The 27,542-nt window shown below is 39.9% G+C and overlaps 1 protein-coding gene across 1 annotated transcript in view; it reads left to right on the top strand.

The window, feature by feature from the left end:
• Window positions 1-293: 293 nt before the first annotated feature.
• uhmk1 (U2AF homology motif (UHM) kinase 1) overlaps window positions 294-27,542 on the top strand; it is an 80,259-nt gene continuing 53,010 nt past the window's right edge. The window contains exons 1-2 of the mRNA XM_028588110.1: window positions 294-1,091; window positions 1,725-1,854. Coding sequence (XP_028443911.1) covers window positions 785-1,091; window positions 1,725-1,854 — 437 coding nt within the window. The 5' untranslated portion in view covers window positions 294-784. The remainder of the gene's footprint in view (window positions 1,092-1,724; window positions 1,855-27,542) is intronic.

Genomic DNA, 27,542 nt, shown 5'->3' with positions numbered 1-27,542 from the left:
TTACAAAATTCAAAAGGCGGTTAGGGTGAGAAGATATGAACGTAAAGGTAGAAAAGAAGATGTCAGGTTTACTCGGTTAAATTGTAATACAATTAACCAGATAAATGTAAGCCATATTTACATAAACAAGTAGGCCTGATACAAAAGTTGGAACTGTAAAAATCAGCAGGTTTTTGCAAATCCTTCAGAAAGAGAACATTCATGTACCATTAGTCTATGGTACCATTGAGAGGAAGTATTGGGATACGCCTTACCGGAAGGGGGCAGACTGCAGGTAAAGATGCACCGGAAAGTAGAGACGAGGAAAGTAGAAACGGAAGTAAGACTGATATCAACAACCTGAGTTACAACTTAGGCAAAACTTGATTGCAGTTAAAGCTATTAACGTTCAACTTTAACGTTATTGTATTCGATACAAATGTTGTATTATGGGGAAAGCATTTCCCTGTGTGTCGTGGAAGTGGTTTGTTTTTGTGCTGAAACTCAGTGGCTAACGTTAGTTTAGCCATTTGGAGCAGCTAACTTTTTCTCAGCTGACTTGCGTGAATTAATTTTGACAGCCTCAGTAACTTTAAGCAAACAGTAACAGTCTAATATGCCCAGGAAGTGCTATATTTTTATCAAGGTTGCGGGCGCAGCTGGATTGTCTGCTAGCTGTCGTTGACACGTCCTAGTAGTTTTACGTGGCGTTGATATAGCCCGGTTTGCTCGCAATGCTTCTGCAGCTGCCCCCCCTTGTCAACTAACGTTAGCTGGCTCCTCTCCTCCTGTGTGTTGTTGCCCGATGGCTCACTGCGGTTCCCCCGAGACGAGCCCAAAGGTACAGGCACCGCGTCCCGAAAGCATCGAACCGACACAGGGTAGCGTAGACCGAAGCATAAAGCCGGTACTGTTCGAGATCTTCGGCGAGATATGGACGGTTCAATCACGGCTCGGCCAGGGAGTCTCAGCCTCGGTGTACCGGGTCAGCTCAGGCAGAGCCACCACCACCGCCGCTGTCAAGGAGTTTCAGGCCGACACTCATGGAGGAGATTACGGGTATCACAAGGAGAGGTCCGTGCTGGAAAATATCCAGGGACATAAAAACATTGGTAAAAACATTAACGTTAGCCTGTTTTACTAAAATATGTTGACCTGTGTCCGTGGTAGGAGGCAAAGAATACTCGAGGGCTGCCCCCTTTTAGTAAATTAGTTGACTTAATGCTGAATAAATTATTGGCAAGAAACTCATGAGCACATCGTAAGCGCACGATTTAAAGTGGTGCTTTTGCGTGATTAAATGTCATTACTTACTATGAGCTAACAGATTAATGCTTTCATGAAAGAGTATATAATACTACTGTTTTCCTTATGTCATGTCTTTTACAAATAGAAAATGCCAAATCATTTTATTTGAATTTTGCTTGTCTGTGGAATACACCTGGTAGAATATTTTGTAAAACAATTCACGAAAAAATATGATCAGCTTTTTAATTCTGCATATGATAACCTATGAAACCATATCTGATTTCAGTAAAACATTAAATTTGTCAGTGTTCAGCAAAAATAATTATGGGTGACAATTTTTGCTCTATAAACATATTGAAAAAACAAACTTGTATTGTCATTATCCTGTAGTAAATGGTATTGTCTAGTAGGAGGGTTCATTTACTTTTTCTTAAACGTGATACAGTGCAACAGTGTAGACCTAGCTGCTTGTAATGACAGCTTTGTTCTCCTCTCAGTGACACTGTACGGGGTGTTCACCAACCACAGCTGTATGGGTGTTGCCACCCGCTGTCTTCTGCTGGAGCTCTTGGATGTCAGTGTATCTGATCTGTTGGTGAGAGGCAGCAGTGGTACCCAGGTTGGTAGGTAAGTGAAGAGATGCCCCTGCTTCTCATACAGTATAGCCTAACTGACTGTACAAGGTTGCCTGTTCAGCAAGAGTGGCTGCACCATGTATAGATTTGATTGCTTAGGGCTCCAGACTAACTTTTTTTTTTACTAGGAGTACTGTAGCCCCTAACTTAAAAAAAGGGAGGGGCACACACAGAAAATTAGGGGTGCACACCTTAAAGGGTAACTACTGTTTTTTTTCAACCTGGACCCTATTTTCCTATGTTTTTGTGTCTAAGTGACTGATGGGAACAACAATCTTTGACCTTGAGCAAGAAAGCTGCAGTCGGCAGCGGCGATGCAAGCTACAATGTAAGTTAATAGGGCAATTGTCCAGCTTGTATTTACCTTCACAAAAGTGCTCGTTTTGCCACTGACAGGCTCAGATTAATATTCTAAGTGTCTGACAACATGGAAAGGATCCCTTCAGAGATAGTCCTTTTAAAACCTCTTTGAGACCTTTCTGTTTAACCAGAAACCGCTCTAAACATGTAAATCGGTAAACTATGTGTTTATTTCAACCAAAGCTAGAGTTGAGATGGTTGGAAAAGTGGAAAGACGACCTAAAATTCCTTTTCATAGTTTTTTTATTTTGTTTCTGTCGGCTTTGAATGAAGTGTATTTTACGATGCTAAAATTACTGTTTATTCGCATGGAGTCTGGTGGGTTTAGCAAATGCGATTTTGCGGATGTTTTTATGTTTTAAAAAAAAAAGGATCTTGCTCTTTAACAGAAAGGTCTACCTCCTTAGAAATCCTTTCCTTAATATGGTCAGACTTCTAGAATATTAATTTGAGCCTGTCAGTGTCAAAACAAGCAAATATTTTTGAGAGAGCAAGACAAAGGGGACTGCAGTATGCATTCAAGGGATATATCTATGACATAATATGCAACCGATTAGAGAATAATTTTATCAACATTTTTATTTGAAACCGGGACAATGCACAAATAAACATTAAACTTGTAATACAAGAGAATATGTCTTGGGCCAGATTGAAGCTAAAGCCTATAGGTCCCAGCGCAAGCAACAGCCGCCTCATATGCTGACCATTCAAATGGGAAACACACAAATTGAGGAACAGCTATGTTCATGCACAGCAGGGTAAGTGAAATTTGAAAATCTAATAATTATAAATCAAACAGTTTATCCATAAGTCTTAATAAACACAAGACATTAGTCTGACCACTTTGCAATGTTAACATTCTCCCGCTTATATTTTTAGTGCGCCAGGCTACTGCTCACACATCGTGGGTCTAATATACGCCTTAACCTGGCAAGAGCCAGAGATGCTGAGCTTAGCCATACATCATCAACAACACAAACAAAGTCCTCCTGCACGAGTCTACCACAGCAGTGGCACAAGCCAAGGGGTAACAAAATAAGGGCAGTGCCAATATCATTGGTAGTTGTCGCTAAATATATATAATATGTTTTAAAGTTTAAAGTATTTAGTTGGGAATGGGGCCTCCCACACTGCTTGATCCATGCCTGGCATTTCTCCCTTTGGGTTTTAGTTTTCGGGAAGGGAAAAAATTCCACCACCCTGTCCAAACTTTTAGGATACCGGGTATCAGATTTGCCCAATCCATACGCACAACGCTTTGGCATGTTTCCCTCGCTTGAAAGCTTGCCAGACCTCCCGCGCCTAGTTACGGTTGCTAAGCCACTAGACCTGGCGCTAATACGGCACCGGTGCCTTAACGACCGTTATCTACCGGACCGAATAGCAAAGCGGATTTCGGTGCCTTATTTAGGTGCCACTTAAATGCCTGCGCTGCTCTCTGATGCTCCAAAAACGGACGTTAGAGGGAACTGAAACATCACCACACGGGACACTAGTTAACACTACACTTGGCAGCAGGAAACGTTAGCCTACAGTTAGCTAGCAGCTGGAGTAAACACGGTTAAAATGCTGACAGCTAAACTGTGTAACAGTGTTTCTGTATTTCACTGTAGAGGATTCTAACACCAGACTGTATCTGCCGTTGTCTGAAAAACAACAAAGACTCAGCCTCGCCAGCGTCTTGCTGCATTCAAAGTAATTGTAAAATACCCTTTTCCCATCCAGTGGTTGTTTTTGTTGTTAACAGGAATTTACTGGTGAAATAAGTTATTGTTATTACATTCATAATAAATCATTTAATTTTGACCCTGTGGCCTTAGCAATACACAAGCCGTTCTTTTGTGCTCCTTTTTTGTTTTTTTAAGATCAACTTTTTATTGTTTTATATTTTTGAACAGACAAATACAATTGAACAAGGTGCTCCATTTTTTATGTGTGTGTGTGTGTATATATATATATATATATATATATATATATATATATATATATTATATTTAAGCTCTTTCATTTAACTTACATTGTTTCGCCGCTGCAGCGATCTTGCTTAATACTGGACCAATTTCAAAGATGGCTGTTCCCATCAGGTTGAAAAGAAAAACGGTAGTTACCTTTTAAATCGACCTGCTAGAAATATCAAACAAATACAAAAATGGCTTGCTCATTTCTCTGTCGACAAGAAAACAGTTGTCTTAAACTGGAAATCAAAAAACGCAAAAAATATCAACAACTGGATCAACCTATCAGAATACATATCTATGGAAAAGATAACAGCTCATAACAATAACCATCTCATAGCATTTACATAAAGATGGTGCCCGTTCTTACACTCCTTTGGGCTGGGCTAATGCTGGGCACATTCCCATACACCTAAATTCCTTTACCTCTACATATTATGTTTTCATACTGACACACGCACACACACACACACACACACACACACACACACACTTGTATATTCAAGCTATTGTTTATGTTTGCCGTCTACTGACCATCTTCGCTTGACTTATTCATCTATTCTTTTCATGCTTCTCTTGCTCACATACAAATCCATTCACTGCTTGTCATTTCAACAATTTTTTCATAGTGTTTTAATTGTACTTACTTTCTATTGTAATGACCAGACTTAATAATGAAGACCATGGCTACCCTTAATATATTAATAATAGCATTGTCTCATTGTATTATGTTTATTATTATTGATGTTACTCTTACCATCCCGGGTTTTTTTCTGGCTCAGAATAGGCCTTTTGGTTGACGCATTAAGCAAGTCTTTTTGAGCATGAATCAAACACTAAATCTCCTGCATTCTGTTACATTTTATGCAACAACTCTTTATTCATGTGAAGGAAAAAAAATGGACGTTAAAACTGGGATCCAATTAGTGCTAGCTTCACAGTGGAGCGCTCAAGTCCAGTCACAACTATGCAGCAGCTTGCTCATCAGTGAAAGCTGCATTCGTAAAATATAGCAGCTGTGGATAAGACTAGTTGACCGCTGGAAGTTAAAGACGTTTTGGCGCTGGTGATTTTCCTGTGGCGCTGACTAAAACCTCTTCGGGGGGCGCCAAAAAAATTCTCTATGCAGGAAAAACCTTGATTAACATTAACACACAAACCTGCCAACTGACTTTGTGGTTGCACAGGTACTCACTCGCCTAGCAACATTGAGGCTAAAGCAAACCATCTCTTTATTCTGTTATAGTAATGAGCTTACGTCTGTTACATAAAAGCCAGTGCTCACTGCATCCAAAGAGAACTCTGGCTGGTCTAATAAGAGTTGATAAAATGTGCTGTGTTCTACGGTGTTAAATCATGCCATGTTATCTGAGGTGGCCAGTGAGTTTTTGCGCATGTATCATGCTTGCTTTTTGATTGGAGAAAAAGATTCCTTTGCATGTCGTTGAGGGTTGGTGCCTACTGGCGCCCAGCACCAGATATTACCACTCAAACTAGCAAACTGACCCAATTTTAATACCTAAGGAGTAAATCTCATCAGCATCAGTGAGCCAATAAGCATGCAGCATGGTTCTACCAAGATCTAATATTGCTGGTGATTGGCTGTCTATCGTAACACTTCGTAGAGACGAGCAGGAAAAACTCTGTTGCGCTCACATAGTAGGAGCTCAAAATAAATAAAAAGATTTGTGCTATAATGTGTAATGTTGTAATTTCCTTGTGTTTTATTAAATTGGTATCGAAAAATAATTATTGTTTAGGAACTGGTATTGAAGGCACGGTATTGGTATCGGTATCTACATTTTTTATCATTATATTCAGTATAATGGCTAAGCCTAAAAACTTAAAGCCACTGAGGGGCTGCCATACGGACTTAAAACAAACAAACAAACAGTCTTTGGCTAGTAAACTAGCTGACGCGCTCTCTTCTAACTTACACTGCTCCGTAGCCTACTGTGGAAATCACTGACATCAACAAACATTTCATCGTCTCCGTGAGTTTGCGCAGTGTAGCGATTTAATGCGCCAAAAACTGTTTGTGCTCCTTCGCTTAACAGCACCCCTAGTTACCTGTTGAAAGGTTCCTACCTATATAGACGTAACTCATATGCCTACTAGTGCCACCAGTGGACAATTTGTGTCCTACACCCAAACCAATGAAAATGGCTGTTACATTCAGTATTCCTGTAAGGGGGCTTTCACATCTGGGACCTGGGCCCGGATCCGACTGCAATTGACCCCAAAGTCCAGTTTCTTTAATAAATATGAACAAGGCTTGAGTTAACTTTTTCCCAAGGAGCATGTTTTGCTCCCAAGTTGAAAATGTAGGAGTGACTTACATAAGGGAACTGTTATTACTGTTGTAGCTAATTTGTACAATAATATAATGATCTTATGAATAAATACCATTATAAAATGTACCGCGTATTAATGGCAGGGTTTAACGCAACTGGGTTTTAATTTTCTTTGAGTTAGGCCAGCCCATATCCCGATTTTAGCCGATTCCAATTTCGTTTTTTCTAACCACAGCACACACAAATATTTATTTTCTATCTTTTCTTAAATAGAACATTTTACATTTTGCATAGAACATTTTTTTAATAGATAATCGATTGCTATAAAATAGAACTATATAAATTACTCCTGGTGTGGGAAATTCACACACATCTAAAGTGCAATGTTAGAACCATTTCCTTCTTTTCACATCCAATATCCAACTTAATATAATAAATATAGCCTTGCAGTATAAAGATATTTCTCAAAACGCACACGCAGGCCTGTTTGAACGTCAACAGTAACGTTACCTGAAAACATAAACGTCACCACTCATTTTACACACAGTTTAGCAACAAACTAAACGCTGGGGGAAGATTACGACATTTTTAATTGGTTGGTTGGTTTTGAGCGGTATGCATCCCCACTAACCTGGAAAGCATTTTAAACAGTAACGTTAATACAGCATGTCGGGTTAATACAGCATGTTGGAGGAATACAGCGTCTCTTTTTTTTGTTTTTTTTAATACAATCACCGCTCGCTAATGTTAGCTTCTTGTTTCATCTGGGGTCTGATCAACAGTAAATTCATCAAAGTCAGTGTGCCCAACGCTATTTTTCAATAAACTGTAGCTGTCATATTTCACGGGACCCGTGGTTTTCATGTTCCATGTGCATTTGACCGGCATGAAATCGGCATATGTCAGACTGACCTGCCGGTCGCCGGTCATGACTGAGCACGTGAAAATCCGCCAATTCCGGTCACTGGCCGGTCAATCGGTGCATCTCTAGTTTTAATGCGTGCTCCAGTACGGTTTGCATTAGGTGTTAAAACCAACTGTACCAAAACCGAATTGGACTACTATTTAACGCGACTATGAAGCGGTTTTAACCGGTCATTAAACTGTCTCACTGTAATAATGATGCCATACAGACAGCAGTCGGACAAAGCTTATCGAAAGCCAAAGCTAAAATTAGCAGCTTTGGGAGGCTGGCTTGATTTTGGCACTGGGATTTGCTTTGGCTGGCTATAAACCTCTTTATGGGCGCCAAAACTTTCTCTATGCAGGAAAAACCCTGCCATCATTCCTACTGTTATGCATTATACAGTGAGGCAAAAATGTATTTAGTCAGCCACCAATTGTGTGAGTTCTCCCACTTAAAAAGATGAGAGAGGCCTGTAATTTTCATCATAGGCACACTTCAACCATGAGAGACAAAATGAGAAAAAAAATCCAGAAAATCACATTGTAGGATTTTTAATGAATTTATTTGCAAATTATGGTGGAAAATAAGTATTTGGTCAATAACAGGTCAAACGTTTTCTGTAAGTCTGTAAGGTTTTCACACACTGTTGCTGGTGTTTTGGCCCATTCCTCCATGCAGATCTCTAGAGCAGTGATGATTTGGGGCTGTCGCTGGGCAACACGGACTTTCAACTCCCTCCAAATATTTTCTATGGGGTTGAGATCTGGAGACTGGCTAGGCCACTCCAGAACCTTGAAATGCTTCTTACGAAGCCACTCCTTCGTTGCCCGGGCGGTGTGTTTGGGATCATTGTCATGCTGAAAGACCCAGCCACGTTTCATCTTCAATGCCCTTGCTGATGGAAGGAGGTTTTCACTCAAAATCTCACGATACATGGCCCCATTCGTTCTTTCCTTTACATGGATCAGTCGTCCTGGTCCCTTTGCAGAAAAACAGCCCCAAAGCATGATGTTTCCACCCCCATGCTTCACAGTAGGTATGGTGTTCTTTGGATGCAACTTAGCATTCTTTCTCCTCCAAACACAACTGGTTGAGTTTTTACCAAAAAGTTCTATTTTGGTTTCGTCTGACCATATGACATTCTCCCAATCTTCTTCTGGATCATCCAAATGCTCTCTAGCAAACTTCAGACGGGCCTGGATATGTACTGGCTTAAGCAGGGGGACACGTCTGGCACTGCAGGATTTGAGTCCCTGGCAGCGTAGTGTGTTACTGATGGTAGCCTTTGTTACTTTGGTCCCAGCTCTCTGCAGGTCATTCACTAGGTCCCCCTGTGTGGTTCTGGGATTTTTGCTCACCGTTCTTGTGATCATTTTGACCCCATGGGGTGAGATCTTGCGTGGAGCCCCAGATTGAGGGAGATTATCAGTGGTCTTGTATGTCTTCCATTTTCTAATAATTGCTCCCACAGTTGATTTCTTCACACCAAGCTGCTTACCTATTGCAGATTCAGTCTTCCCAGCCTGGTGCAGGTCTACAATTTTGTTTCTGGTGTCCTTTGTCTCTTTGGTCTTGGTTCATAGTGGAGTTTGGAGTGTGACTGTTTGAGGTTGTGGACAGGTGTCTTTTATACTGATAACAAGTTCAAATAGGTGCCATTAATACAGGTAACGAGTGGAGGACAGATGAGCCTCTTAAAGAAGAAGTTATAGGTCTGTGAGAGCCAGAAATCTTGCTTGTTTGTAGGTGACCAAATACTTATTTTACTGAAGAATTTACCAATTAATTCATTAAAAATCCTACAATGTGATTTTCTTTTCTCATTTTGTCTCTCATAGTTGAAGTGTACCTATGATGAAAATTACAGGCCTCTCTCATCTTTTTAAGTGGGAGGACTTGCACAATTGGTGGCTGACTACACACTTAAAAATGATGGGTTAAAAATAACCCAACTTGGGTTGTTTTATAACCCAACCGCTGGATCACTATTGCACCGGACCAACAGTAGTTAATTTGACCCAGCAAGATGGGTTGGTCATTTTTAACCCAACAGATGAGTTAAATATTCTACCCAAATGCTGGGTCAAATTAATTAAAATTCTGGGTTGATTCAACTACATATTTGTTATATAGTGTACCCAAATGCTGGGTCAAATTAATTATAATTCTGGGTTGATTCAACTACATATTTGTATAGTGTACCCAAATGCTGGGTCAAATTAATTACAATTCTGGATTGATTCAACTACATATTTAATATATAGTGTACCCAAATGCTGGGTCAAATTAATTACAATTCTGGGTTGATTCAACTACATATTTGTTATATAGTGTACCCGAATGCTGGGCAAAATTAACCCATATGCCAGATTAATTCTAACACATTACAATACAATTTAAGAAAATAAATTGCAATAAAACTGTTAAACTACAAACCTAGAACAGAATACATGCTAGATGTATGCATATATTATTTAATAAACACTTAAACAATACAAAAACAACATAATGGAATCTTTGAAAAAAATGTATTATATCAACAATATAGTGGAACTGGTGCAGTTCATATCACTCAGGTAGGAAAACATTCAGAGCAAAACAACAATTATGAATGAACTGGCTGAACATTCAACAGGTCTATAGTGAACAAATTCAAATTCCTATTAAAAAGCTGCTATTAAGAGCCATTAGCTCTACTTGCAAGCAAGTATTCTACTTTGAATAAACTTTACCATTTTAGACTCCCCTCCTGGCATTTCACGTGACCAAGTTTCAAACAACTTTGATGCAGCATCCCCATGCAGGACAAGCCTGTGCAATCTATAAAATGGAAAACACATTTTTAAAACAAATTCAATGTGGCACACTAATAAAACATTATAAACAATGCATCCTTATATGTAACATCATATTTCCCTATACCTACCATGCCTTTGGTCATTAGGTGAGGGAACTCTTCGAGGATCTGATCGATGGTCCAATTGTTGTCCCTAATCCACTTGGCCCTGTAGACTGCTGTGTTCCGCATGTAGGTCTCTATCTGGCTGAGTGGCTGAGAATTATTTCTCAACCATTCTTTAAGCTGTGACCCACGTTCGTCTGATATGGTACATTCTGTAAAAAAGAACAAGAATGTTGTCATTCACTGAAATATGGATGTTTTGCTTCATCAAATAATTTTTCAGTTTAATAATTACCTAGTATGAGAGCCCTTGCAAGAGCGCCATCATCTGGCGTTTTTGGTGGTGTCTGTGCCGTGCTCCGTGACCTGCTGGTTGATCTCAGCCGCTTCCTGACGTTCCGCAGCCTTTCCTCCAGGAATCCAATGGCCGGCTCTATTCATCTATTGGAGTCACTTTGACATATTACATGGAATAATTACATTACATTACATGGAATTGTTAATGACAAAGCTATCCATTGATCTGAAACAAACACAAAAAGAGCTTAAGCAAAGATACAATTGCTATTGTATTAACTATTCAGATATCATCATGTAAAAGCAATGCAGACTAACAGCAGAATGTAATCCAATGTGAAGATAACAGCCATTTTATTTATGTGACAATGTGAATTGTTTTTACCTTTTTACAAGAATATTTGTGGCTGCTCAAAGCATAGCCTTCCGGGCACGAGTGTCAGTACAACAGTACAGCAGTGATTCCCAAACTTTTTATTATATATATATAACCCTTAACTCAAGTGGCCCTTGTCGTTTGCCAGGCCGCCATTTTAAATAAGCATTTGTTCTTATCTATTGTGGGTCACCACATTACTTAAATAAATGCACATAAATGCATTTAGTCAGACATATCAGGTTATCTCACTGTTTTTACATACTTTAATCAATCATACACTGTTATGCCTTCACATTTCACATTAAAAGCTTCAGGAAAAACAAGCGCGTTCATTTATAGCCAGTTAAAATAATATAGCTAGCAAAGCAACTAACTGACAGCCTGTTGGCTAGTAAACTATCTAGCTAGCTAGCTAGTTTGTTAACTGGCGAATCACCTGGCTAGCTTGAAACTAGCTGGCAAATTAGTCTGGTGAATTCAATAAACATGACCATATGCCCATGGGCATTATGAACTTGTTTCATTAATTCATTAATATAATTCAGACCAAACGGATAAGCTGTAGGCTATCCATGCTTCCATGATAACGGCTAAATGGCTAACGTTAGCTAGCTACGTTGTTAGCCAAACTAACCAACTAGCCTCACAATATAAAGATAGTACTTTAGTAACGCAACACAGACAATGTGAATTAGACATGTAGCTAGTGTACACAAACCTTTTTATTATTTATTTGCCTCGTTGGATGACCAGACTGGTTCTCTGCTGTGACAAGCGCTCGGTGTGTGGACTCTGGTGTTGATCTGATGACGTTCGAAGCACAAACAACCCAAGTGCTGGGTCAACCGATGTATGTTGGGTTGATGGATTTTGACTCAACGCATGAGTTGCACAAAATAACCCAACTTCCATATAAATAACCCATAATGGGTAAAACATTTCATAACCCAGCGGTTGGGTAGATGAAATAACCCAGCATCTTTTAGGGTGTAAATACTTTTTTGCCCCACTGTATACCTATATTAATTATATTATTATTTAAATGTGGGTATACAACAGCATTACTATTATACTAAAATAGACGTAATAAATACCGTTAAAATGCATAGAAATTTTATTTTTATGTTATTGCCTACTATACTTTTCTCTCTGATTACTATTATTATTATCAATATTTATTTATCCTTTCATTTCACTAATCACTTAGCCTGGGAGGTGGGGTCGGGCTGGATGGGGTGGTGTCCTCGTGGCTGGCCTCTGATGGCGTGGGGTTAGAAAAAATAAATAAATAAATCCCGAAAAAAAAAAAAAAAAAAAAAAAAATTAAATGCCACTTCTTAGCAGACAAACTCCCTCCCACTCGGGTCTGGGAGAGGTCCACATACAGGATGTTGCATCTGGGTGGGAAAGACAACGGGCCGGCGACCACCCAAGGGTTTGGTCGGCGGCTCAGAGAAAGACATCACAAAGTTTAAACACAAAAAAATTAAATAAACTAACACGGGGGCGGGGGGAGCTGCCCCACCCCGCCTGTCTCCTGGGGGGAGCTGCCCCACCCCGCCTGTCTCCTGCTAGGTCTTTCGGTCGTGCTGTGGCAGCCCCGGCGCAGGGTCCAGCCTCTCTTCCCACTCCACATAAAGTTCAGCAAGATAGACATCGCCACCGCCAATTATGTTACCATTACTAGTATATTGTAATATCATAAATACCATTAGCCTATATTATACTTATGTATTATTCACACTAGGGGTGGACGATATATATCGTTTACGATAATATCATCAATGTTGTGTTAACGATGTGCAAATTTACATTATCGAGTATTTAAATTACCAAGAAAAAAATACTTCAAAACACTTATTGGAACGCTACACATTCACTAATGTCAACAAAGATGGCGGCGCGCAATTGTGTAGCGGCTACTAGCTCTCCTGTCGGTGCCTATTTATACAAGTACAGCCACACTGAACTAATCAATATAGAACTTCGATACAACACAGCTGTTACGAGAGACTTCCAGGCGGTTCACAACATCCCAAAGGACACAGCCAGACCGGGCGCTCCAGGTTGTTGTCGGCGCTAGCACGCCGAGCTAGCTACCGGCAGGATGAGAAAATAACTACGGCAAGAGTCAGACCAGAGGCGGAGGACTGCATTTTTGTGCATAATGAATGGCGTAACAACAGCAGGATCGTTGCCCCGCACGGCTCATCTGACCTGGAGCCCTGTTGGTAATATACAGGCCATTTTATTTACCACGAAAACAGCACACTGCCGTCTACATAGCCCCAGACGCTAACGTTAGCACAACTTTGGCTCACTGCTAACCATCGTGAACAAACTGCAGCGCGGGGGCGGGGGATACATATTGTAGCAGGGGACTTTAACAAGGCGTCCTTAAAGCCAGTACTCCCCAGCTTTTTCCAGCATGTAGATTGTGTTACTAGAGGGAAGAACACAGTAGACCATGTATACTCTAACATCAAGAAAGCACACAGAACTGCTCTCCCTCACCTGGGCCAGTCAGATCACATCCAACTATTCCTGATCCCAGCATACATCAGTCAGATCACATAAACTACTCCTGATCCCAGCATAAGTCCCGGTCAGAAGGACTATACAGCCAAGTAGAAGGACTATCAAAACCTGGCCTGACACTGCCCTATCACAGCTCCAGGACTGCTTCCAATAAGGACATGGTTGTGTGCCATATGTTACAGAACAGAGCCCTTTGTTTATTATTATGATTTCATCTTGCTTGTATGCTGCATAACTTACATTACAGCAGAGGTGTACAACTGAATGTGTACTCAGAGTTCAATGTTCCTACACTAGTTCAATTAGTATTAGTATAGTAGTATTTTGTCTTTGAATTGTTTTTACTTGAATACTTAAATTTTAAAGAAAATAAGAACTGTTTTCATTCAACATTGTGCCCATTATTATCATCAGTGATTAAGTAACTCAGACTTTTAAAAACACATTTTTAAAGGATATCGTCTAATTATCGTTATCGTCAAAATCGGAAAAAATATCGAGATATTATTTTTTGTCCATATCGCCCACCTCTAATTCACACCATTTATTATTGAATAAATATTTTATACGTGACAAAAGTGCTGATACAGCTATACTAATATTCAATTATGTTTTTATTTATTGATTACAATTGTACTTTTTTTTTTTTTTTTTTTTTTACTTTTTACTCTGGTTTAGTTGTTTTTCTTCTTAAAAAAAAAAAAAAAAAGAATTAAAAATGTATATATCTCAATTATTATCATCTCTGCCACAATTATTACATTCCATCCTACTAAGGCTCACCAAACATGTACGCTGGTCATCCAAACATCAATACATGAATACATCATCCATACACACATTTTCCTTTAAATATGACTTGCACATTTGTACATTCAATCTTCAATCACACCAACCTTTAATGAAACCGCTGTATATATTTTTTGACTATCTGTAATTATGTTTGTCTACGTATATCTGTTTGCTCTATATGTCATCTTTTTGTAACACACTATCTTCACAAATAATTTTTTTTTAAAAAAATCAACCTGCAATGCAATATTTCACATTTACCCCATTGTAATTTTTTAATTGAATGGTGCTTTACAAATGCACATTCAGAAATGTAAACCATGTATTATTATCATCAATTATAACCAGTGGCGGCTGGTGATAATTATTTTTTGGGGCGCTTTCTTTGTGTGAAGAGGATGCAAATAAATACAAAGCAGTACCAAAAAGCATGTTAACTACTTAAACATACATTTTTCTCTCCTTTCCTTCTCGCCAGCAAATTTCTCAATGATTAAAGTCTGTCATCTCAGTAACAAGTCTTTTTCCATGGACAGCATGGACAGTGCATTCTGCCTCTCCTGGGTCATGGTGTTTCTGAGAAAAGCTTTGATTCTTTTCAAGGTTGAGAAGCACTCTCAGCTTCAGCAATATATATATATATATATATATATATATATACTGTGTAAATGTAAGGTAGTAGCCTGGAGTAGACCACTCCAGGCTGTTGCAATGGCTTTCAAAAGAAAAATAGGGCCATTTGAGTTTTTTCCCAGTTTTGAGTCCCATACAACACAGTAGTTTTTGGTGTGTAGTTTTTGGTGGCTTCATATTTCATTTAGTCATTTATTTTTATGTTGCAAATTTATTATTTTCAGGATGCTGTTGTATAATATTAAAATTATGATTTTTGTAAGTATTTATACCAAACAAAAAATGTTTCTTGAGTGAATTGAAGTTTACGTGTGGCTTGATGTGGTGATAAAGTTCCAGAAATAACTTAAAATCCTGATCCTCCAGTAGCATGGCCAGGGCTCCTGCTCCTCTGACAGGGTTCAAAGTCAAAGTCACCTGAGTCTTGTATGCTCTCAAAACAGCGAATGAGATCCTCTGTGCTCAAAAACAGTATTGATGGCTATGAAAGTTCCATCTGATCTGTTGGATCTGGATCCATAGACTTATGGGCAACCACTTTATCCAAAAAACATGTCGCTTGTGTGACTTGGAAAAAAAACTGGCAAATCGACCAATGTTGGAAAAAAAAATTTTTCCCCTTGGATATGTGAGAGGTGGCCTATTGCATTTTCAGGTTGAGCTTATGTGCGGATGTAGTGGGCATTTGGGTACACATCTTGTATTTTCCTCTGAATACCTGAAGTGGCACCCCTCATCATACTGGCCCCATGATATGCCTGGTAGATGAGCTTACTTTTCTGATCCTCAGGAAGGATAGAAGCATGACACTCTTTTAGTGCAGTAGCAATGGTCTCAGCTGTAGCTGACTGCAGAGGGATCTTTCCTGCATGTTGTTTTTGTTGTCGATGTACACAAGCACAAGTTGGGACTGTGTGTCAATAGTTTATCAGTGTGTTTTGCCTCCAATGGTGCCTTTAGGCAGCGCTGCCTGGAAGGCACCGTTGGGAGGCACTGGTTAGGGTTAGGTTTGGGTTGGGTGAATAAAACACTTAAAGACCTCCTTAAAAAAACGGGTTTGATTATATAAAAAAAAGCTGTTAAAAGACAGACAGATATTAAAAGCAGGTTTAAAGAACCACTGGACAGGAAGGACAGCAGGAGATTTAAAACTTTAAATAAAAGGTCACCTCCACAACTACCCTGGTGACATAACAAAATAAATACATAAATATATATATATATATATATATATGAGTTATGTAAATAAATAAATAGCCCGGCATCCCAATACAAAATAAATTCTATCCAAATATTAAAAACATCTTATTTAAACTAAAAAATTAAAACATTTTAAAGGGGTCATAAATACTGTCTGAGTTACTTGCCCTTGAGGTTAAAAAAATATATACACATACCATTAAAAATTTGTAATAAGTGCTATGTTTAAAAGTGCTTTAAAAGGTAAAAAGTGCCACACAATAAATAACCATAAATAATTTAAAATAGATCATAGAATAAAACCACACTGTTAGTAAAAATGCATAAAACCAATGGCATGTGTATCATTATGTTAAAATCTTGAGGCAAGTAATTCAATTTGTAGTAATAATAATAATAATAATAATAATAATAAATATTAGCAATAAAAACAAAAGCACAATCAAATTATTAAAATATAGGTAAGGAAGAATAAAAGTTATAAAGGACAACCAAGGCATCTTTAAAATATTTATTAAAAATAAAAACATTAAAATATTAGGTAGGACCTCCTCTGCAGGTAGAGATTAACCCCCGAAAGGAAGGAATAGTAAAATCGGAGAAACATGCTGTAAAAGACATAAATATAGAAATATTACAACAAATATAGTTATTATTAATCATAACTTTAGATAAAAACAATAAAAAGTCTTTTAAAATAGAAAACGAAGGAACAAACAAGGAAAATAAAAGAAAGCATGCAGGAGGGTTAAAAGGTTGGGTATGATGCGCTGCAGAGGAGGTCCAGATAAAACCTAAGGAGAGAGGAGACCAGAGCAGTGGGAGGGGAAGTATTTCTAAAAATACCCTGTAAAACGTAGATTAAAAAGAGAAGTGGATCCATTTTAGTATTTTTCATTTAGACCTGTAGGGTCTATGGTTTTTAAAAGATGGATCCACTTCCTCTCCACTGCCCGACGCTGAGCCGTGGTCCAGGCTCTGTTGCTCTCCAGGCCCATGCTCTGAACATTTTGAGAGCCATGGAGTTTAAAATGTGCATATAAAACAGTTGTACCATCGCCCCTATTTAAAATAAACTGGTGTTGCTTGATTTTTAAATATAGTGCATTTCTTGTCTCCCCCACATACAATTTGTGGCAGGCCCTGCACCTAATTGCATAAACCACATTGATGGTTGTGTGCTGCAGGACCTGCCCCAGGTTAAAACCAACTCGGCTGTAGGGGTTAAAAATGTGGGGGAGACTCATAAAACTAACATCCAAGCCTCAAAGCGCTTCCCTAGGGTCAGTATTCTTATTTTAGTTTGTGTGAATTAAAATATCTTTTAGATTTTTATTCCTCCTGTAGGCGATGATCATACGGCAGTCCCTTAGCACGTCACAATCGGCCCCCGCCCCCTGGAAATTCCTTTTTATGGTAGGTATAAAATTCCTCAGATTTTCTCAGTAGGTAATAACCAGGGGAACGAGGGCGGAATTGGATGGCTGGATGATGGTTTCTTCTTTGTTTTTAAACTTGCCGATGACCTCCGCCTTTATACCTCTAAGGAAGCGCCTTGAGTAAGGTAGATGTCTGCGTATGATGGGGAATACTTGCGGTCCATTGCACGCCTACAAAGCTGGAGATAGAGTTTATTGTTAAAAGTGAAGTCATTTCTGGTGAGTGTGATCTGGAGTAACTGTAAAATGTGGCTGTTAGGTTAGGGTTAGGTGCCTTGAAGGCAGCGGTCGCAGCGCTGCCTGGAAGGAGCAGTTGGGGGCAAAAAACGCCATTGAGCGTGTCAATATCTGTTGTTTCATCTGCCTGGATTGATAAAAAATCACTTGTCTGGACTTCTTTGATTATTTGTTCTCTTGTAACAGACAACATACAGTCCAGTAGCTCGTTCTGTATATTTTTTGACGTTCCCTTAAATACAGTGGCACTGTCAAGGTGCTCTTGCAAAGCTCCATCAAGAGAGGCAACAAAATCCACCAACCCGCGTAATATCCCGGGGTTATCTGAGCTCTTACTCTCATCATGGCCACATAAAGCCAAGTCAAAATTTCACACAGAAAATTTCACACTTCACATTATCCTGGATAGTATGTGTAAATTTGTTGTCACCTCTTCGTTGTGCCTTCTAATGCCAATCCTGTAGCCTTAATCTAGTTGTTCAGCAATGCTAACTCTGCCCAAAAACATTAGCTTCAATGCTATTATCAAGATGGCTGCAGCTACTTTCATGACGTTTGCATTTTTCAGAGATGTTTTGAGTCTCTTACCCCTGTTGTTGTTCACAAAACCTCAGTGCCGACACTTTAAAATAAAAGACAGGGAAAGCAAAAAAGTGCATTGCTAACATCACATCCATCCAGCCAACTTCGTTTCTCATAACAAGCGTGGGTGAAACTCCGGGTGTAGCTTCGTCGTCTGTCACTGGCCTGCTGCTGGATTTGTAAATCGGGTTGGTCCGGTCCGAGATCTTTTATCCTTTATCCTTTCTTTTTCTTCCAGCAAACGCCTTGTGAAAGTTTTTTGTAAATCAATGACAGAATTTGGTTTAACTGCTGCCATTGTCATTGTCACTGCTGTCACTGTGTGATTTGTCAGCCCAGCAATTTTTGGCGCAGTGACGTAGCGCCTGCATTGAATGACAGGTGTTGAGAACCAATTAGATTAGATAAAATAACATGTATCCAATTCTGATTCGCCAGGGACACAGCGAGCTGTGCCCGGAGGAGAATCTTTAAGAAACCAATTTGAGACCAGCTTCAGGTCAAATGCTTGCCGAAAGTTTAAGGACTCAGATACACATCAATCTGTAGAAAATAGTTAAACAATTAAAGCCAGTTTTTATTAAATGCTGAGGCTCTTATTACCAGTTGGCACATCGTATGAGTAAACTTTTTTAAATTTTTTTTATTTCTATTTCATTTTTATATCATTTTTGTGTCCATTTATATTTCTGGAATTTTGATGTGACTGTGACGCTCTGTGCCGTCTCTAACGTCTCTCTCGCCCAAGTGAGAGAGTGGTACAGCAGCGTGTGGCAAATGTCAGAGCTGACATTATCATTGATGTAAAAATGCAAATAAATTAGTGAATGCACAGGCAATTAAGCGATATCCCGCAGTTTTGAAATAAAGTAATCAAATTTGCAGGTTGCACATTAGCGTGTGATAAAGTTTCCTGCATATTTCTCCGATCTGTACCAGTGTATCCCAGTGGTACACATGTGCGGTAGTTTGAATGCACGTAATTGTTGTAAAAATTTGCTGCTGAAAAGAGAGTTTAGCGAAGCTTCAAGATGGCTGACACTTGGTTTGCATCGGTAAGCTTTGTGTAAAGACAACGGTCCAACCCCCTATGGACGGGTTGAAAACATGTGGAAGTAGCTCCTACTACTGGCTGTAGTCCATTGCCTCTGGGCAAAAAATCTTTCCATGACGAGGGAAGCACGGTCATTCGAAAATACTACCGTGTTTCAACTGATACAAAGCTTAATGCTAAATCGGTGAAGTATCCCTTTAAGGTGATGTTGTATTAGGTGAACTAAATTTAACTTTTCCTCGTCATACTGCAATCACCTTGATATTAGTACAGTGATCACAACATACCCTGGTAAATAAATGCTTCTCCTACATTCAAGTCCAAATGTATCTGCAGTTGTTGGTTGACCCTGATAAAAAAATCACAACACTGAATCTGCCATGTTTTACAGAGTGACTAGATGCCCTCTCCTGAAGCTTCAGTTTAACGAGGTGTCCCTGGACTCACCAGACTCTCCTCACAGTATGAGAAAACCATCAGAGGAGGAAGTTATTGCTAGACAGGTGTCATACTTCAGTCAAGCGATGGTCTAAAGCACAGCGGCCAACAGCATCAGGAAATCCTGAGTCTCAGTATCCAGAAGAAGATGTCATGGTGACCACTGTGACCTTAGACCCTACATTACTAGCTGACACAACTTCAGTATACAAGAAACCCTTTACTCTGATGGAGAACATGATCTCTGGACAGTTTCCATCAAAGTTAAAGTTGCTGCTCTGTGGCATATTTTAAGGAGCTCCTTTGGTGTGAAGTATGACATTAATTACAATAATTACATTCATAATTCCACAACAGGTGATATGAAAAACATATTTCATTACAGTGTTTCCCAACACACCAGCCACCACACATTGCGTTATTAATAATTTTTTTTAAACGCTATTTAAAACACGTTCCACTGCATTTCCTTTCCCTGCTCTGTCTTTCTGTCACTTGTGTCTCGCTCACATACACACACACACACACACACACACACACACACACACACACACACACACAGCTCCTCCCACCGTGCTGTGTTTGGTGTTTTTAGCCCCAATGTTGCCTTCCAGGCAGCTCGGCAATGGTTATAATTAGTGTTAATGTGAGGGTTAGCTGCCTGGAAGGCGACGTTGGAGGCTTAAAACACCATCAAGCCCACCGTTCACACAGCATCTGTCTCCATAAAGGAGAGAAGACGGCTGGCGAAATTCACAAGTTCACGAAAGGTTGGTATATATCTCATGAACACCTTTACACAATCACACATTCACAATCACCCACCCGACTCTTAGCAAACAAGAGATTGTGCCTGCTTTAGAGAGTTAACAAGTCGCAAGTTTGCGGTAAAATGCAGTTGGGTTGTTGAGTTCAAAACACTATATATAGCAGCTGTGAATCAAATAAACGTATTATAAATAATGTTATGTCATTTTTTATTCTTACACTGAATGTTTGTTGTTTACAAAAAAAAGGAAGTCTCATGATTGTGTGTTTTATAAGTCAGTATGATGACTGGACAGGTAATGATTGGGAGAAGGCTGCATGCACTGTGTAGATTGGCTAATGATAAAGGTGGGTGGGCATAGAGCAGGTTGTTTACATCGTACTGATTCAAGATCAGTTTTCTAAGAACGAGTTGAGATTGAAAGAGTGGAATTAATTTGTAACTGATCCCCGGTCAGATTGGGTTGTATCAGCGAGTGAAAGTGTGGAAAAGGGAGAGAAAGAAGCGGCTGCTTTAAAAAAAATGTCCCACGAATAAATAGCTTTTTTTAAATAGCTGGGAATGATGAAGAGGAGGATGTCGAGGAGCTAGCCAACGTTAGCTTGGAAGAATCGCTGCCTTCTACCAGCTACACTCAGCCACAGCTAACGGTAGCTAACGTTGACTTTAGCGAAGTTGTTTTGGAAAAAGACAGAGACGAGGCCGATCATCAGCATTACAGAACAAGGTAATGGCACCTCAGGTACCATCATCTCTGAAGACTCTGCACTATGGGGACCGATTACAGAGACTGTCCGGGAGGAAATTATACCCAGAGGGATATTAGCCTTTCAGAATCGGGCGGCTAAATAGCCAGCATCTCGGAGGGTGAACAATCAGCTGGCGGCAGAAAGACACGCTCTCTCGAGGCACTGACCCGACACCTTCACAACGGTGAAACGGTACCACAGGAGTGGATTCTATATTCACTGTCCACCGGAGACATTTATTGCTTTGCCGGTGAAGTGCTACCAACACACAGCAACGCATTTGTAGTAGGGTTTAGCAAGCTGCTGAGGGAGCTTGACTTTGAGGATTTGATCTGCGACTTTGCAAAGAAAAAGACAAGAAATTAGAACTTCTAAAGGTAAGAGCTATTATGCTGTTTATTGAACTGGAAAGGCATACTTGATGCCTGCTCAGCTGGACTATTCATTCATCTTTTTTTTTTTTTTTTTTTATTCAATAGTCACAGTGGATAGACAGGAAGGGGGGAGAGAAAGCGAGGGAATGACATGCAGCAAAGGGCTGCAGGTTGGATTCAAATCCGGCTGCTGCAAAGGACTCAGCCTACATGGGGCGCAAGTTCTTACTGGAGGAGTTAGAGGCCGCCCCAAGTCATTCATCTTTTGACCAATAGTGATTTGGCATGTGATTTATGTATGCCTATTCAGTTAGCTGTGCAGTACGCACCTTACCATGTAGCCTACTTCATGGAGGGTGGGGAGAGGCAGAGGTAGAGTGGTCTGCGATTCCCCCCCCCGCCAGCACCCGCACCCCCTGCAGAAAATGACTTCCCGCGCCTCTGTCTTCCACCACTGTTTAACACTAGGTTCCCCAATGTTTTTTTCCTAAACCCAACTGTTTATTGTTTTCCTAAGCGTGTGACGTTGGTCACCGTCGTGTTTTTGTCGTGATTTTTTTAGTGGCGACGCCACATGGTGTGTATGTTTACATCCGCTGTATACAGCGTAGACATACACGTGGATAGCTCAAAATGTGTACAGATAACACGCCATTTGGCTTTAGGTGGCGTGTATGTTTACATAAAGTCATGATGCCATGTTGCTTTTTCAGTCCCCCCAGCGGGTTTTGGGGGGTTAACTTTATTGTGTTGACAGATGACAATATAAGTTATATAGTATACTCTACAGTACTTCAAAGGTACATAATCTGTAGCTTGACAAACATTTCACTGCATAAATATGGCAATGGCAATGAAAACATCTAAGATCTAAGTTACTCTGAAAAATGGACACAGCACAGTCCTCACAATAGCTTTTGATACTTTAGTTACTAAGCAGTCAAGGAGCAAGACACATGTCCAGCAATAACTTCCTCCTCTAATGGTTTATCATGCTGAGGAGAGTCTGGTGGGTCCAAGAACACCTCATCTAACAAGAACCTTCAGGACAGAGCATCTGGTCAACGTGGCAGATTCAGTGTTGGACTATACTGTCACTTTTGATCAAGGTTAAACTGTACTCTACAACTGCAAATACATTTGGTCTTAAATAAAGGAGAAGCATCTATTGAACAGGGTGTGTGGTGATCAATACTAATATCAAGATGATTACAGTATGATGAAAAGAAGTTTAATTTGTATTCTTTATTGTTTAACTTACTACAACATCATCTTAAATTTAGTTATGGCAACACCTAGTTACTCAGTTTAGTCAAGTATGGAGGAAGAATTTGATTAGCTATTAAAACCCATTTTCATTCGTATATCTCGAGTTAAAAGTATGGCTGGGCAGTCGAAATGTTAAGTAGTGCTGGTTAAACCCACCAGCGATCTCGGCCGACACTGTCTTTTAGCAGGCTCAGTTGTAAAACCTAAAGATATTTGGTATTGATGACAAAATCCTCGTAATATAAACCTACCCGGAGGACAATGTCAAGCCGATTCATGCCTTTGAGCACAGCAGTGAAGTGACTGCATTTTTATAGCACTTTTATAGTCTTAACGACTACTGAAAGATCTTTTACATAGTACAGGTACCATTTACCATATACAGTACACACACATTCGTACACTAGTGGCCAAGGCTGCCATACAACGTGCCACCTGCTCATCAGAGGAACATTCACACACATATGGTGCAGCATCGGGAGCAATTCAGTGTTCAGTGTCTTGCCCAAGGACACTTTGACATGGGACTGCAGGGGCAGGGATCAAACCACCGATTGGTAGATGACCACTCTATCACCTGAGCCACCCTACTTGAATAAAAAAACTCAGTTATAAAACTGTTACCATCAATATTATATCAATATCGATATATGAGGCTAGATATCGTCTTACATTTTGGATATTGTAATATCGCAAAATGACACGAGTTGTCTTTCTTAGGTTTTAAAGGCTGCATTACAGTTAAGTAATGTAATTTTCTGAACTTACCTGACTGTTCTAGCTGTTCTATTATTTGCCTTTACTCACTTATTACTGATGATTATTTATCAAAAATCTCATTGTGTAAATATTTTGTGATAGCACCACTAGTCAACCCTACAATATCGATGTATTTGATCAAAAATAATGGTCAACAGACTCCTTTGAAAATGGCCTAACTTAAGTTATTTAGCCCCCCTTATTGAAAGCTACTTTCATTTGATAGCAAATATCTTTAGGTTTTACAACTGAGCCTGCTAAAAAACTGTTCAGTCAGGACCAATTCAATTTCAATTCAATTTCAATTTACTTTTATTTATAGTATCAAATCATAACATAGGTTATCTCGAGACACTTACAGATAGAGTAGGTCTAGACCACACTCTATAATTTACAAAGCCCCAACAATTCCAACAATTACAGTAATTCCCTCAAGAGCAAGCAGTGCGACAGTGGCGAGGAAAAACTCCCTCTTGGGAAGAAACATCAGACAGACCCAGGCTCTTGGTAGGCGGTGTCTGACGGGCCGGTTGGGGGTGTGATGAACAGTGGCAATAATAGTCACACTAATAATGGAACAGTGACTGGATGTAGCAGGAAGCTGCAGGGTTCAGCAGGAAGCAGCAGGGTTCTATCTATCTATTTTTGACAGCGGCGAAGGCCCTATTGAAACTGAAGGAATTATTCTTTCTTTCTTTCTTTCTTTCTTTCTTTCTTTCTTTCTTTCTTTCTTTCTTTCTATTATTTTCCCGTCAAATGAATTGGCTTTTTGAGGGGCTTAACATATTCAAAAACTCACCAAATTTGGCGGGTACGTATTTGTACGTATTTTAAGGGTTTCGGGAATAGGCGCCCAAAAATGGCTCGCTAGCGCCCCCTAGAAAGTTAAGAAAATTGAGCCCCTGCAGTGCGTTTAACGTAGACTCACGAAACTTGGTACACATATGTAACATGTCAAGATGTACAAAAAAATTCATTAGAGCCATACCCTAAACCTAACAGGAAGTCCGCCATTTTGATTTCAAAGTTCGAAATTAGTGCGATTTTGGCCATTTCCACATGTCGTACTTTAACGAACTCCTCCTGGAGCAGTGATTCTCAAACTTTTTCGGTCATTCCCCACTTTGGACAAGGTGGAATTTTCAAGCCCCACCTGCCCCCATGGGCCCAACACAATGCTAATGAAATACGCAACAAGCTTAAACTGTTCCAATTTATTGAACAACTAGTATCAGTATAGTAACAAGTTGTATCTAAATACAAACTAACAATCTACATCCAATAACCGCGAATTCAAAAATAAAGAAAATAAAATTACAGCTGTGTTAAAATTTGTATCAAGTTCAAAAATAGAAAATAAATAAAAGTGCCACTTTGCAATCTGTTATAAAAAGAAAAGAAGAGAAATCCATTTGGCAAGTGAGGTCTATTTATCCCTGCATTAGTGGCTGCAATTTCTCAAACTGGGGTTGCAGGCTTGATACTGCCACTCTCAAGTCATGCTCAATGTTCAGCTGAGATCTGTACTTTGTTTTCAGTGAAGCAACAGCTGAAAAGCCCATCTCACAGAGATATGATGTGGCATAATAATATAATATAATCCAATAAAGTAAGATATATTACACTGCATAATGAGCACTTTTACTTTTGGTACTTTAGTTAGTAAGTAACTTAAGGACAATGTTGAATGCAGGACTTGTAACTGACAAGTAATTTGTAACTCTACAACACAGTTTTTTCTACTTTTACTGAAATACATGATCTGAGTAAGTCTTCCACCTCTGGAAATCACCAACAACAGTCGTGCATGAATAGCTGCAGCTGTGTTTAACACTGAAAACACACAGCTCAGCATTTACAGCGCATTTACTCAGGGCTCTTAAGTTTTAAGGACAGGCAGTGACAACTTTTGTTGAGGAAGTAACCTCCTTAAATGTGCATATGACAATTATTCACCTCAATGATAAATTCATTAATTTTAATGAATTAATACACCCCTGGACTGTAATATTTCAGATGTGTTTTGAGCAAGATTTCTGCTAATGTTCAAAACTTTGTGCACATTCAAAATATATCTGTGTTCTCTGAGATTTGGAGGAGTCGTGATATTTTGAGAAAAATAAAGTACCTAAAAAAAACCTATAAAATAATCTACCTGCATCATAGTCTGCTGTGCATTACGTGATTGCTGTGCTGATACGGTAGATCTCAGACCTTCTGACAGACACAGAGCCCTGTTTGGGAACGTTTAGGGAAGTGTCTGTACGCTGCTCTATGCTTTTTTCTCATTGGTTGTTGCGTCAAATCTTACCCAGATACAAAAGTGCTATTTTCTGATTGGCTATTGTATATGTATAGCCCCTTTCTATTTTTTTGATTGGCTGATAAGTGGCAGGCTTGACTAAGAACTCCAGGTGAGACACCCTTGATTCCTGTCAGTTCCATAGTGAGAGCGGCTCACCGGAAAACTTCTGGGCGCTGCAAAATATTAAATATGTTATAAATAGTTTTTCCGCGTGACAAATACAATGTGTGGCGGGAGTGCGTGACAGTCACGCTCAATGTGTGACACTTGAGAGCCCTGGTTTACTTGCAGCTCTGCTACAGTAGCAGCGAACCTTTAACGTTACCTGCCGGTCACATCGTCTCTAAACAGTCCGCTCACAGTGAAGTCCTGCACGGATCAACAGATGTTAGAGTCCGGTATCTGCTTGCTCCGTTTGTTATAAGACGCACCGAGCAGATTAATGGAGCCGCTTGGTGTTTGACTAGCTAATAATTAGCCTGTTATCTTGAGCTTTGTCTGAAGGCGCTGAGTGGCCAGCCAGGCCGCACATCCTCCGATCAGTTTAACCGCTATTTTGTTACGGTATGAGCCTAATCCTAGGGAAGGCAAAAAATATAAGACCTTTGTAACGAAATCCAAGACTTTGTATACCAAATTCAAGGCTTTTAAGGCCTTAATTTGAGACGATCAAATGTAAGACTTTTTCAATGCTTTTAAGACCCCGCGGGTACTCTGACACACACACACACACACACACACACACACACACACACACACACACACACACACACAGACACTCTCTAGTCGAGTGCGAGTGCGCGGTCTTGCTGATTCCGGGAGATTTGATCTCATTTGCGGGCGTCAAGGAGCCGCTATCAATATGCGGGAGACTCCCGGAACTTCCTGGACAGTTGGGATTTCTGGATAAAGATATAAAGGCATAAAAAGGAAATTTACTCCAGTTTGGCGCGCCCCACCTGTCACGTCTCTATTCCCCACCAGTGGGGCGCGCCCCACACTTTGAGAACCGCTGTCCTAGAGATTTCATCCGATCAACTTCAAACTCGGTCTGTGCCATCTTAAGACGTTAAAGATGAAAAGTTGTTAAAAGAAAAACTTTTTGTCATAGGGCGTGGCCGTGGCGGGGCGGCCATTTTGTGCGTTTCGCCGCCGAAATTTCTCACAATTGACAAGGGTCCAGGCCTGAGGACACCTACAGGCCAAAATTGACTTTTGGTCATAACGCCCCCCGCTGGCAAGAGGAAATGCGCCTTATATGACAAAAATCATCCGATTTGCATGAAACTCAGAATGTGTGGTCTACGTGTGATACTGAGCCGCCCCCTATAATATGGCCACGCCCACTTACTCAGGCCACGCCCCATTTCATAACATTTGAACCGTTTAAGGTAGAGTCTTGTGTAAGGGGTCATTGAACTCAGCAGAGATTTCGTTTTTAATTGGTG

The sequence above is a fragment of the Perca flavescens genome, chromosome 9 (genome assembly GCF_004354835.1).
Source record: "Perca flavescens isolate YP-PL-M2 chromosome 9, PFLA_1.0, whole genome shotgun sequence".
NCBI lineage: Eukaryota > Metazoa > Chordata > Actinopteri > Perciformes > Percidae > Perca > Perca flavescens.
This window is presented reverse-complemented; position numbering and strand designations above follow the sequence as displayed.